This window comes from Pan paniscus, chromosome 19 (assembly GCF_029289425.2).
Source record: "Pan paniscus chromosome 19, NHGRI_mPanPan1-v2.0_pri, whole genome shotgun sequence".
NCBI classification, from domain to species: domain Eukaryota; kingdom Metazoa; phylum Chordata; class Mammalia; order Primates; family Hominidae; genus Pan; species Pan paniscus.
Window position 1 is genome coordinate 8,834,058 of NC_073268.2, and position 13,755 is coordinate 8,847,812.

The 13,755-nt window shown below is 55.5% G+C and overlaps 1 protein-coding gene across 1 annotated transcript; it reads left to right on the plus strand.

The window, feature by feature from the left end:
• Window positions 1-2,046: 2,046 nt before the first annotated feature.
• Window positions 2,047-13,136, plus strand: BHLHA9 (basic helix-loop-helix family member a9). Its single transcript, XM_034941218.3, has one exon. The coding sequence runs from the start codon at window positions 8,051-8,053 to the stop codon at window positions 8,756-8,758; it is 708 nt and encodes a 235-aa protein (XP_034797109.1). The 5' UTR covers window positions 2,047-8,050; the 3' UTR covers window positions 8,759-13,136.
• Window positions 13,137-13,755: the final 619 nt, after the last annotated feature.

Here is a 13,755-nt window from a genome sequence, read left to right on the forward strand (position 1 = left end):
CTACTAAAAATACAAAAATTAGCCGGGTGTGGTGGCACATGCCTGTTATCCCAGCTACTTGGGAGGCTGAGGCAGGATAATTGCTTGAACCTGGGAGGCAGAAATTGCAGTGAGCTGAGATCTTGCCACCGCACTCCCGCCTGGGCGACAGAGCGAGACTCCGTCTCAGGGGGAAAAAAAAAAGCAAGCAGGAAAATACAGAAAAAGGCCGGGCGCAGTGGCTCAAGCCTGTAATCCCAGCACTTTGGGAGGCCGAAGCGGGCAGATCACAAGGTCTGGAGATTGAGATCATCATGGCTAACATGGTGAAACCCCGTCTCTACTAAAAATATTTTTAAAAATTAGGCGGGCATGGTGGCGGGCACCTGTAGTCCCAGCTACTCGGGAGGCTGAGGCAGGAGAATGTCGTGAACCCGGAAGGCGGAGCTTGCAGTGAACCGAGATCGCGCCACTGCACTCCAGCCTGGGGAACAGAGCGAGACTCCATCTCATAAAAAAAAAAAAGAAAAGAAAAGAAAATACGGAGAAGAGGTATGAAAGAATCACAGAAGAAGAGTTATAGACCAGGCGAAAGGATAATCAAATTCCTGTGGAAGTGTAAAGGGCCAAGAACACCCAACAGAATTCTGAAAATGAAAAACGAGACTGCAAGATTGCCCAGGCAGACACGCATTACCCAGAAATGGTTGGAGGTGGCTTGGCAGATATGTGGTATTACACATCACTGGAGGCAGGGTGAACAGGTCACCAAAGGGAGCTGGAAAGATTGGTAACTGGGTTCCAAGGATGACAATAATAATTAAAGCAATAATAATAGCAGCAATAGGAATGTAGTAATGGATGCCATTTATTGACATCTACACAGTGTTAGAAATATACTTTTTTTTTTTTTTTTTTTGAGGCAGGGTCTCACTGTGACCCAGGCTGGAATGCAGTGGCTCAATCATGGCTCACTGAAGCCTCGACTTCTCGGGCTGTAGCTGGGATCACAGGCATGCACCACCATGCCAAGCTAATTTTTTTTTTTTAGAGATGGGGTCTTGCTATGTTGCCCAGGCTGGTCTGAAACTCCTGGCCTGAAGCAATCCTCCTGCCTTGGCCTCCCAAAGTGCTGGGATGACAGACAGGAGCCACCGCACCCAACCAGAAGTCTACTGTTGGTTTCTCTCACTTTTTCCTCACACCAAACCCACAAGGGAAGTATTATCTTTTTTCGTTTTTGTTTTGTTTTTTTTTTTGAGATGGAGTCTCTGTCACTCAGGCTGGAGTGCAGTGGTGAGATCTCGGCTCACTGCAACCTCTGCCTCCCAGGTTCAAGCAGGTAATGCCTGTCTGCCTCAGTCTCCCAAGTTGCTGGGATTACAGGTGCACGCCACCAGGCCCGGCTAATTTTTGTATTTTTAGTAGAGACGAGGTTTCACCTTGTTGGCCAGCCTGGTCTTGAACGCCTGACTTCAGGTGATCTGCCCTCCTCAGCCTCTCAAAGTGCTGGGATTACAGGCGTGAGCCACTGCGCCCGGATAATTTTTGTATTTTTAGTAGAGACGGGGTTTCACCATGTTGGCCTGACTGGTCTTGAACTCCTGACTTCAGGTGATCTGCCCTCCTCGGCCTCCCGAAGTGCTGGGATTACAGGCGTGAGCCACCATGCCCGGCCTATAATTCTTCTCAAACAGATGAGAAAGCCCCACCTCAGGAGGGTAGCAAAGATCTCTTGAGCCCACACATGGCTCTCAGCCTCCTGGGCAGCAGGTAGGAACCCTGTTTTTCCTCCCAATAACAGAGCCCTTTCCTGAGAGTTCCTGGCCTTCAGCGGCCCTGGGCCCGGGAGGCAGAGCTCGCTGTCCACACCAAGCCAGCACCCACCTACCCACCACCACCCGCCCTCCCCACACCGCCCTGGACCTGGAATTCCTACTCCAGGCTGACTCTGGGCCAGAGCTAAGGCTGATTAGAGCCCAGCTAACAGCACAGAGAGGCCTCTTTGTCATTTCTTTAACGAGAAGCCAATCGCCAGGTCATTAGTGGGTGGAGGTGATGAGCAGTTTGGTACTGGGGTTGGGAGGGAGGAGAATGCTCTTGTTTATGGGATAATTTACAGCTGCAGTGGCCAAGCTGGCTGGGGAAAGGAGCAGAGGGTAGGAAGAAGAGAAAGTTAATATTCACAGAGTTCCTTCTAGGAGCCAGGCCCTGTACTGACAGCGTAAAAACACGGTCTTTCATTTAATCCTACAACAAACCTGATGAAGCAGTACCACTGCATACCTCATTTTACAGACAAGGAAACGGAGGCTCAAACAAGTGAAGCATCAGCCAGGTGCGGTGGCCCACGCCTGTAATCCCAGCACCTTGGGAGGCTGAGGCAGGTGGATCACCTGAGGTCAGGAGTTTGAGACCAGCCTGCCCAACATGGTGAAACCCCATCTCTACTAAAACTACAAAAATTAGCCAGGCATAGTGGCAAGCACCTATAATCCCAGCTACTTGGGAGGCTGAGGCGGGAGAATCGCTTGAACCTGAAAGGTGGTGGTTGCAGTGAGCCAAGATCATGCCACCGCACTCCAGCCTGGGCGACAGAGCAAGACTCCGCCTCAAAAAAAAAAAAAAAAAGAAGTGAAGCATCTTGGCCCAGGCTACGCAGCTCATAAATGATAATCTTATTCCAGAGCCTACACGACACCCTGCTGTTCAGTGTTACAGGCAGGGCTGGGGTGAGTGCAGGTGAAGGACCAAGCAATATTCCAGATCAGAGCAAGAAAGAACAAGTTGTCGGCAGGTGCTGGATGGAGGGACGCTGCTCTGTGGGCTGGGAGTGGCAGCAGTGGAGAGGACCAAATGTGTGCATGAGCTTGTTGGAAAGAAACCCTGGGGTACTGAGTATGTTTTCCAGAAAAAGGATAATAATAACAGTAACTAATTATTAACTTTTTATTTTTTGAGATGGAGTCTTGCTCTGTCACCCAGGCTGGACTGCAGTGGTGTAATCTCGGCTCACTGTGACCTCCCCCTCCCCAGTTCAAGAGATTCTCCTACCTCAGCCTCCCCACCAGCTGACACTATAGGTGCCCGCCACCACACCCGGCTAATTTTTATATTTTTAGTAGAGACGGGATTTCACCATATTGGTCAGGCTGGTCTCGAACTCCTGACCTCAGGTGATCTGCCCGCCTCGGCCTCCCACAGTGCTATTACAGGCATGAGCCACCGCACCCGGCCAATAATAACTTTTTTTTTTTTTTTTGAGACGGAGTCTTGCTCTGTCACCCAGGCTGGAATGCAGTGGCGCGATCTCGGCTCACTGCAAGCTCCGCCTCCTGGGTTCATGCCATTCTCCTGCCTCAGCCTCCCGAGTAGCTGGGACTACAGGCACCCGCCACCACACCCGGCTAATTTTTTGTATGTTTAGTAGAGACGCGGTTTCACCATGTTAGCCAGGATGGTCTGGATCTCCTGACCTCATGATCCGCCCGCCTCGGCCTCCCACAGTGCTGGGATTACAGGCGTGAGCCACCGCGCCTGGCTGATCATAACTAATTATTAAGTGCCCACAATGTGCCAGGTACCGTGCTAAGGGCTTTCTGTGCATGGTGTCATTTAATGCTCACAGCTCTCTTATGAGGCAGTTACCAATTCATTTTACAGATGAAGAAACAGAGTGAGGGTCAGAGAGGTTAAGTCACCTGCTGCACCTCTTGAAGTCGGGATTGGCTTGGGAGTCAGCGAGGTTGACCAGGATGACTGCTTACTCTCTACACTGTGTTGTCAGGATTCTTGGTTGTAAACAACCAAATCCAACTTGAGCAGAAGGAAGAGGCGGGTATTGGCTCTGAGGTAGGTCACAAAATCAACGGGAAAAAAGTCTGGGGCATGGTCACTCACGCCTGTAATCCAAGCACTTTGGGAGGCCGAGGCAGGCCAATCGCTTGAGGTCAGGAGTTCAAGACCAGCCTGGCCAACATGGTGAAACCCTGTCTCTAATAAAAATACAAAAAATTAGCCGGGTGTAGTGGCGGGCGCTTGTAATCCCAGCTACTCAGGAGGCTGAGGCAGGAGAATCGCTTGCCCAGGGACACGGAGGTTGCAGTGGGCCGAGATCGCACCACTGCACTGCGGCCTGCACAACAGAGTGAGACTCCGTCTCAAAAAGAAAAAAGAAAAGAGTCTGGGAAATTAAGGTTGGGAAACTCGTAAGAATTATAGGAAATTGGGCAGCTAGACCCACGGCCAAGCCAGGAACCTCCTCTAGATGCCAGTGTAGGACGTGGAGGGCCACAGGCCCGCACTGGCACCGTGATTTCTCCACTGTTACCTGTTTGTTTCTTTGGGACACCACTCCAGATTCAAGTCAGGCAGCCAAGTGCCTGGACTCGCATCTGTCCCAGTTACCAGAAATCTCTGCCACCCAGAGCCCCACCATGGAGACTCCCTTCTCCCCAGATAGGAAGGCTGCTCAAATGCCACATAGCAAACACTGATAACAAAAACATCCACCATGGCACACGCCTGTAGTCCCAGCTACTCAGGAGGCTGAGGCAGGAGAATCGCTTAAACCCGGGAGGTGCAGGTTGCAGTGAGCCGAGATTTCGCCACTGCACTCCAGCCTGGGAGACAGAACGAGACTCCACCTCAAAAAAAAAAAAAAAAAAAAAAATCACCGAAGTTGTGGGTGCCCTGGGTCTGAGGTGACCATATGCCACTGGCTTTCTTGTCCCCATGTCCATGGCTGGACCTTTGTAGAGAGTGTCTCTGAACTAAGGCTTCTGCTCTTAAAGGAGGATATGGAGACGACACCCCTTTTTGTCATCTGCTTTATCCCATTGGCACCCCCACATGTCAATTCTATTTTCCAAACAGGTGTTGACTCCGTGCCCTTCTCTCACCACTGCCTGTGTAGCTAAGGGGTGTCCCCCCCCTTCCTCCAGGATCCTTGCTTCCTAAGTGGAATTTGTCTTAACATCCATTCTCCACACTGCTCAAAGAGCTCTAGCTGTAATTCAAATACGGCTGACATTCCTCAGCTTAATAACCTTTTGCAGTACCCAGCTGCCTACAGGGCGAAAAGCAAGCTTTTGGCACGACGCCTGGTGATCTCCAGCCTTATCTCCCGTCACTCCCTGGCCTCACATTTGGTGGTTTGGCAAAGTCACTTTCCTGTATTTTTCGCACCATCCTGTGACCGCTTACACTTTCAGGGCCTGGCACCTGCTGTTCTCTCTACCTCCTGTCTGCTTGGCAAACTGCTATTCATCCTTTGAAATCCAGTTCAGGGCCGGGCGCGGTGGCTCACGTCTGTAATCCCAGCACTTTGGGTGGCCGAGGCGGGCGGATCACTTAAGGCCGGGAGTTCGAGACCATCCTGGCCAACATGGTGAAACCCCGTCTCTGGTAAAAATACAAAAAATAGCTGGGCACGATGGTGGGTGCCTGTAATCCCACGTACTCGGGAGGCTGAGGCAGGAGAATCGCTTGAACCCGAGAGGTGGAGCTTGCAGTGAGCCAAGATTGCGACACTGCGGTCCAGCCTGGGCGACAGAGCGAGACTCCGTCTGAAAAAAAAAAAAAAAAAAAGTTTTTGTTGAATGAGCGCATGAAGGGGCAGAGGCTGCAACTGCGCCCCTACGTCTTCCACACTGGGCGTGTGGGTTGAAACGCCAGGGTCTCGCCTGGGAGAGAAGGAGGCTCAGGGCTTCCCGGGACCCGCTCTCTGGAGGGGGGTGGGGTCGAGGCCCCCGTGAGCGGCTCCCGGACTTTCTCTCCCGGGCGGGCGTTCCGTCCTCCCTCAGGGAGCGGCGCCGGAACTTCCGGAGGAAGAGCCGGAACTTTTGAACCCCAGGCCCCGCCCGGCGCTAATAGGCACCTACGCGGCCGCCGGCGGAACCGCCAGACCCTAAATCACGGCGCCCCGCCCGCCCGCCGCCTCCTCCTCCCGCCCGGGCCGAGAACTCGCGCTCCCGGGCACGGGCAGGTGCCGCGGAAATGCCGGGCCCGCCGCTCGCTTTGAAGTCGGCCGCGCCCCGCAGCGCCCGGGAGTCCCGGGTTCCAGGACGGGGCGCCTCTCCCGGGTCCTCGGGGTTCTTCGCGTGGGGCCGTTTCCTGACCTGCGCGGGGAAGGGCGGCAGCGGCCGGGAAACGCCACCGGGAAACGCGCGCTGCGTGGGCATTTTCTTTGGTTTTACTGACCTTTTTTTTTCTGGTTTATTTTTTGTTGTTTTTGAGACGGAGTCTCGCTCTGTCCGCCAGGCTGGAGTGCAGTGGCGGCATCTCGGCTCATTGCAACCTCCGCCTCCCTGGTTCAAGCGATTCTCCTGCCTCAGCCTCCCAAGTAGCTGGGACTACAGGCTCCCGCCACCACGTCCAGCTAATTGTTGTATTTTAGTAGAGACGGGGTTTCACCGTGTTGGCCAGGCTGGTCTTGAACTCCTGACCTCAAGTGATCCACCCACCTCGGCCTCCCAAAGTACTGGGATTACAGGCGTGAGCCACTGCGCCCGGCCTCTAGCTGCTTTATAATTCGACATATATTGCAGATTTGGGGGACATAGAACCTGGGAAATACAGATGTCCTTAGGATGCTTTCATCCTAGTGGGCAAGGCAGACAATCACAGAAGTAAATACATACACTCTGCTTCCTAATGCCTTATTATTTTCTTTTATGGAGAAATTCACAGTTTGAAATAATGGGGTTATTGGCAATGCTCTTTTGGCGAGATGGATGTGAACCACACACCCATTCCAGTGCCATAGGCCTTGGCATTTTAGAGGCATTTGGATTGTGACTGGGAATGACTGGCCTTCAGGCGCTCCAAATAACTCAGCTGTGGATGCCGGAAATTCTACTGGGGGTCTTTCTTTGGGAATAAACATTATCTTTTTTCTGAGACCCTCTTTCAAATGCAAATCCCTGGGGGAAGAGGACAGAGGCTGCTCATTGAGCTCATAACCTGGCAGGGCTGTGTCACAAGATAGGGCTGACCGAGAGCTCTGGACCCCAAAGATGCCCCTGATGTGGACCCAGGGCTGCAAAGGGATCTTCCCCGTCACCCTCTGCTGCTGACTCATCCCAGCTCTGCCTGCAGAAGGGGAGTCAAAGGGCAGTGGAGGGAGAGTCAGGCCCAACCAAAACCCGAACCCCAATTGCAGCCAGCCGCCCTCCATAGCTGAAAAAGCCGGAAGCTCTGGGTCAGCCTTACCTGCAGGGCCCTGCCCCTCCCATATGAGTGCTGCCGGGACACTCATGCTTTTCTTCAATGACATCTCTGTGGTTGCCCACGGGACTTGACAAGAACTTTCAAGGTTTTGTTGTTGTTTTTGTTGTTGTTTTTCTGAGACGGAGTCTCGTTCTGTCTCCCAGGCTAGAGTGCAGTGGTGCGATCTCGGCTCACTGCAACCTCCAGCTCCTGGGCTCAAGCCATTCTCCTGCCTCAGCCTCCCGAGTAGCTGGGATTACAGGCGCCTGCCACCACGCCCGGCTAATTTTTGTGTTTTTAGTAGACGGGGTTTTATATACTCTGTTGGCCAGGCTGGTCTCGAACTCCTGAACTCAAGTGATCCGCCCGCCTCGGCCTCCCAAACTGCTGGGATGACAGGCGTGAGCCCCAGTGCCCGGCCCTCTGCCTCTATTTATTCCTATCAGCTCTCCTGCTAGAAGCCAAACTTAGCACCTTATCTGGGAATGGGGAGGAAGAATGTGGAACCCAGACACCCCACAGCGGCCCCAGAGCTAGGCAGGGCAAGGTCCCCGGGGCAGCGTGGCCGGGCTGCCCGTCTGATCCCCGCTTACAAGAACCTGCAAGCTTCCCTCCTTGCTTTCCTTCTTCTCCTCGGTTCCTCCCCCGCCGACCTACCTGGAGGCCGATAATAAAGCAGGAGGAGGGAGATGGATGGACGGGAGGGCGGGGCGCCGCGTGGTGCCATAAAGCCCAGCTGGAAGGGGCCTGTCTCGGGAGTGTCCAGCCCCAGGAGCCGGGGACCGTCCGCGTCGCGAGCCGGGCCGGGGCAGTGGGCAGAGGGCAGAGGGCAGACGGCAGAGGGCTAGTGCCCGGGAAGGCCATGCTGCGGGGCGCGCCAGGACTAGGCCTCACGGCGCGGAAGGGGGCCGAGGGCTCTGCGGAGGACTTGGGGGGCCCCTGCCCCGAGCCCGGGGGGGATTCGGGGGTGCTGGGGGCGAACGGCGCTTCCTGCAGCCGGGGCGAGGCGGAGGAGCCGGCGGGCAGGAGGCGCGCGCGGCCGGTGCGGTCCAAGGCGCGGCGCATGGCCGCCAACGTGCGGGAGCGCAAGCGCATCCTGGACTACAACGAGGCCTTCAACGCGCTGCGCCGGGCGCTGCGGCACGACCTGGGCGGCAAGAGGCTCTCCAAGATCGCCACGCTGCGCAGGGCCATCCACCGCATCGCCGCGCTCTCCCTGGTCCTGCGCGCCAGCCCCGCGCCCCGCGGGCCCTGCGGACACCTGGAGTGCCACGGCCCGGCCGCGCGCGGGGACACCGGGGACACAGGCGCCAGCCCCCCGCCGCCTGCAGGGCCCAGCCTCGCGCGCCCAGACGCCGCCCGCCCCTCGGTGCCGTCCGCGCCCCGCTGCGCCTCGTGCCCCCCGCACGCGCCCCTGGCACGGCCCAGTGCGGTGGCCGAGGGGCCGGGCCTAGCACAGGCCTCCGGGGGAAGCTGGCGCCGCTGTCCGGGGGCTTCCTCTGCCGGGCCGCCTCCCTGGCCGCGGGGCTACCTGCGATCCGCCCCCGGGATGGGCCATCCGCGCTCCTGACCGGCCTCGAGGCACCGGCTGGGCTGCAGGGAGGCCGGGCTGGCAGCTGGACTATAAAACCCGGGACTGCAAAGGCGTCTTGGACAGAGCAGAACTGGACCGGCTGAGACCTGGCGTGGAAGAGAAGGAGCTCGCCAGAGAGAAGGAGCTCCGGGGCCCGGGGTTGCGCCCCCACATCCCAGCCTGGGGCAGAGAGAAGGAGCTCCGGGGCCCGGGGTTGCGCCCCCACATCCCAGCCTGGGGCAGAGAGAAGGAGCTCCGGGTCCTGGGGCTGCGCCCCCACATCCCAGCCTGGGGCAGAGAGAAGGAGCTCCGGGGCCCGGGGTTGCGCCCCCACATCCCAGCCTGGGGCAGAGAGAAGGAGTTCCGGGACCCGGGGTTGCGCCCTCACATCCCAGCCTGGGGAGGCAGTTGCCAGAAAGGCTCCGGATCCTGAACTCATCTTGGACTCGAACTCGTCTTGGAATGCCGCCTTCGCACTCCTGCGCCTCCGAGCCCTGTGTGTTCTCGATGCTTTTAGGAGAGTGAGGGCTTTGAGGCAGGAGGTGTGGGAGCGTGGGAATGCGGGTGGGGCCTGCTGTGGTCTCGTGGGCACATGAGTGCGGAGTCCCCTTCCCTGCCTGCGCTGCTGCCCAAGCCTGATCCGGGAGAGGCAGGATCCGGGAGAGGCAGGCAGGGGCAGCAGCCAAATAAAAGGAAAAACTCATTTCTCTCCGATACCACGACTCCAGTGGGCCCCGTGGCCCAGGGTGGCAGGAACGCCTGAGGGCTGGGGGCTCTCCTTGGAATGCTGGGCGGGGCCTAAGGCCCACAGGTAGGCGCCTGGGGGAACTCATTCATGGCAAGACCCCAGGTGTGGCTGAGCACTGTAGGAGCCCAAGGGGAGGAAAGAGACATCCAGAGACCCCTCCTCCCTGAGTCCCCTGGGGTGGAAGAGGATATGATCAGGAGAGGGGCCACGGGGCCTGGGAGTCTAAGGATGTGGTCAGCCCCGTCTCTGGACCTCCCTGCAGAGCTGCCTGGAAGCAGCCACAGTGAAGGGGGACTCTGGCCAGGTCTCAGGGAAGGAGGCCAAGGGCAGGGCTAGGATTGGGGGCCGGTAAGTCCTGCGTGCATGTACCCCGAGCGACAGGCTTGGAAGAGCTCCCAGGGAACCGTGGGCCAGGGCCCCCATAATGAGGGGCCGACTTGGAACCCAGGAAGGATTCTGGGGAGGGGGTTGAGTGAGGGCAGAGGGGCCTCAGGCCAAGCCTGCTGAGCTAGTGAGAGACACAGCCAGCTGCCCCGAGAGTTTTGTCCAGAGAGCTGCCCTGCGTCTGAGATGAGCTGGTGTCTGGCCCGGCTCAGGCTAAGGGTCTAATGTTGCAGGGGCTGCCTGCTGGGCCAGAGCCCAGAGGTGCTGGGGGAGCGCTGGGCTCTTGCCAACAGGAGAGGGAAGGGTTCCCCACAGCTAGCTCAGAGTGCGGATCCCACGGAAGCTAGAGAAACGCCATTAGGCATAAACCCAGGGAGAGTTTCCCAGAGCACGTGGGGTGAGGCTCACCTCTACAGTTAAAAGTGCCTCTGCTGTCTGCAAACCCCAGCCCTGGCTGGCACGCTGAGCATCCTGTCCCCAGCCACAGCCCTTAGGGTTCCCAATTGCACAGGGAGGCTGTGACACAGACCACGGGAAGGCTTTGACTGTATTCAGAGTGGACATGGGGTCTAGCCAGGAGCAGCAACGCATGAGATGCTGGCCCCAGCCCTGCCCGCCGAGCCCCACAGTGCCACGGGCTGCCAGTGAAAAGGAAAGAGCCAGGCCTGCCCTGGTCCAGCCCCTGCTCAGCCGCCTCTCTCAGCCTCTAGTTCTTCCCCTCTGACATGAATAATGATTCCAGGATGGCTGTGAGGATTGTAAGTGGTTCGTAATGGACCGTTTCTGGCAAACAGAAGGTGTTCACAAGCTGTCACTGTTTGTGTACTATTAGGATCCTATGAGAAACCAGCTTGGACAAGGCTGTAGCCATGTTTCAGCCTCAGATATTTATCCTCTGGAAACACAATATAAGGACCAGCAAGTCCTACTTTGCTAAATTCCAGAACTGAAAGAAATAAGGGGGCCGGGTGTGGTGGCTCGCGCCTGTCATCTCAGCACTGTGGGAGGCCCAGAGGCAGGTGGATCACCTGAGGTCAGGAGTTCAAGACCAGCCTGGCTAACATGGTGAAACCCCATCTCTACTAAAAATACAAAAATTAGCTGGGTGTGGTAGCGCATGCACCTGTAATCCCAGCTACTCGGGAGGATGAGGCATAAGAATTGCTTGATCCCGGGAGGCAGAGGTTGCAGTGAGCCGAGATCGCGCCACTGCACTCCAGCCTGGCCAAAAGAGCGAGATTCTCTCAAAAAAAAAAAAAAAAAGAAAGAAAGAAAGAAAAAGAAAGGTTCTTCTCCCCCATCCTGTCACACTCTCAGCCTGGAAATAGCAAGGACACCCCTGCAGGCAGAATCCTGACGCGGCAGCCCCATGAGTTCAGTGGGAGGGATGTCACAGTTCTGGACTTCCAGCTCCTCACTGACCAGCTGAGTGATCTTGGGCCAATCACCTGGCGGCTTTGAGCCTCGGTGTTCCCATCTGTATAATGGGCTAGAATAAGTACTTACTTCATAGGCTGTTTTGGAGACTAAATGGGACAATGCATTTAAAGCACTAGCACAGTGCTTGGCCCACATAAACGCTGACTGAATGGAGGCTGTTCAGACATATTCCGTTCACAAGGTTGTTACAAGGAGAGAATGCATGGGAAGCTGTTTTATCAACTGTAAAGTCCGGGACACATTGGCTGCTAGCATGGTTTTTCCAGGGCTGTGTGTTTGGGTGCTGTATGTTTGCCTAGGATTCTGAGTTTGTGATATGTACATATTTTGTGTGTGCTCACATAGATGTGTGGCTGCGTGGATATTTGTGTGGGTATCTATACACATATCAACCTAACAGGTGCTTCCTCATCTCTCGGATGCCGCAGGGGATCCTGGGCCTGTGTAGCCTCCGTTACGTGCTGTTGAGGTTTTCTGGAACCCTTGCTTGATTTTTCTGTCTGCTTCCCAAGATCGTATCCGTTCTCCAAGATGACTTATATGTGGTGAAGAAAAGATTTTATGATTATTAAAAAATGGTGGTTTCCACTGAGATCACATGGGTTTGCCCAAATATTGTTTAAAAGGCACAATGATAGGCATGAAATGCATAGAGAAAGGAAAATGCCAGGAAGGAAAGACGCACGTGTAAGACAGAGCCGCCAAGCCATGGCTCACTGTAGCCTTGACCTCCTGGGCTCAGGTGATCCTCCCACCTCAGCCTTCCTAGTAGCTGAGAATACAGGCGTGTGCCACCATGCCGGCTGATTTTTGTATTTTTTGTAAAGATGGGGTTTTGCCATGTTGCCCAGGCTGGTCTCAAATACCTGGGGCTCAAGTGATCCTCCTGCCTTAGCCTCCCAAAGTGCTGGCATTACAGGTAAGAGGGGCCTGGCCTTAATTTTCTTTCTTTTTTTTTTTTTTTTTGAGATGGAGTCTCGCTCTGTCGCCCAAGCTGGAGTGCAGTGGCGTGATCTTGGCTCACTGCAAGCTCTGCCTCCCGGGTTCACGCCATTCTCCTGCCTCAGCCTCCCGAGTAGCTGGGACTACAGGCGCCGGCCACCACGCCCGGATCATTTTTTTTCATATTTTTAGTAGAGACGGGGTTTCACTGTGTTAGCCAGGATGGTCTCCCGACCTCGTGATCCGCCCGCCTCAGCCTCCCAAAGTGCTGGGATTACAGGCATGAGCCACTGCGCCCAGCCTAATTTTCATTAGAGTCTTCATCATTGTTATTTTAAAAGGTGAAAAATTAGGCCCAGCCAACATGGCGAAACCCCGTCTCCACTAAACAAACAAAAATTAGCCAGGCATGGTGGCAGGAGCCTGTAATCCCAGCTACTTGGGAGGAGGCTGAGGCAGGAGAATCACCTGAAATCCGGAAGGCGGAGGTTACAGTGAGCCGAGATAGCACCACTGCACTCCAGCCTGGGCAACAGAGTGAGATTTGGTGTCCAAAAAAAAAAAAAAGTGAAAGATTAGTCTCCTTAGGAAAACTCCCAAGAGGAGTAGGGATGTGTTTTGAGCAGGGACAGAAAGGAGACGCATACCCAGTGGGTTCCTTCAAGTGGACCCGCCTCCCTGGATGTGAAATTCCGGGGTGCTTGCTGATGGGCGCATGATTACGTCAATGTTTATCGCACTTTACAGAAGTACGTGCGTGTGTGTGTGTGAATGAGGGTGCGAGTGTGAGTGAGAGTGTGTGAATGTGTGTTGGGGTGAGAATGTGTGAGTGTGTTGTGAGTGAGGGTGTGTGAATGTGTGTGGGGGTAAGAGTGTGTGTGTGAGGGTGTGTGAATGTGTGGGGGGTGTGAGTGTGAGAGTGTGTGGGGGTGAGTGTATGTGTGTGTGAGTGTGTGTGTGGGGGTGACTGTGAGGGTGTGTGAATGTGTGTGGGGGTGTGTGTGAATGAGTGTGCGTGTGTGAGTGAGTGAATGTGTGTGGGGGTGACTGTGTGAGGGTGTGTGAATGTGTGTGGGGTGAGTGTGTGAGAGTGTGTGAATGTGTGGGGGTGTGTGTGAATGAGTATGCGAGTGTGTGTGAGGGTGTGTGAATGTGTGGGGGTGAGTGTGAGTGTGTGGGGGGGTGAGTGTATGTGTGTGAGTGTGTGAGTGTGTGTGGGGGTGACTGAGTGAGGGTGTGTGAATGTGTGCGGGGGTGTGTGTGGGTGTGTGAATGTGTGTGAGGGTGACTGTGAGGGTGTGTGAATGTGTGGGGTGTGTGTGTGAATGAGTGTGCGAGTGTGAGTGTGGGTGTGTGAATGTGTGAATGTGGGGGTGAGTGTGTGTGAATGAGTGTGCAAGTGTGAGGGTGTGTGAATGTGGGGGGTGACTGTGTGAGGGTGTGAATGTGTGTGGGGGTGAGAGTGTGAGTGTGTGGGGGG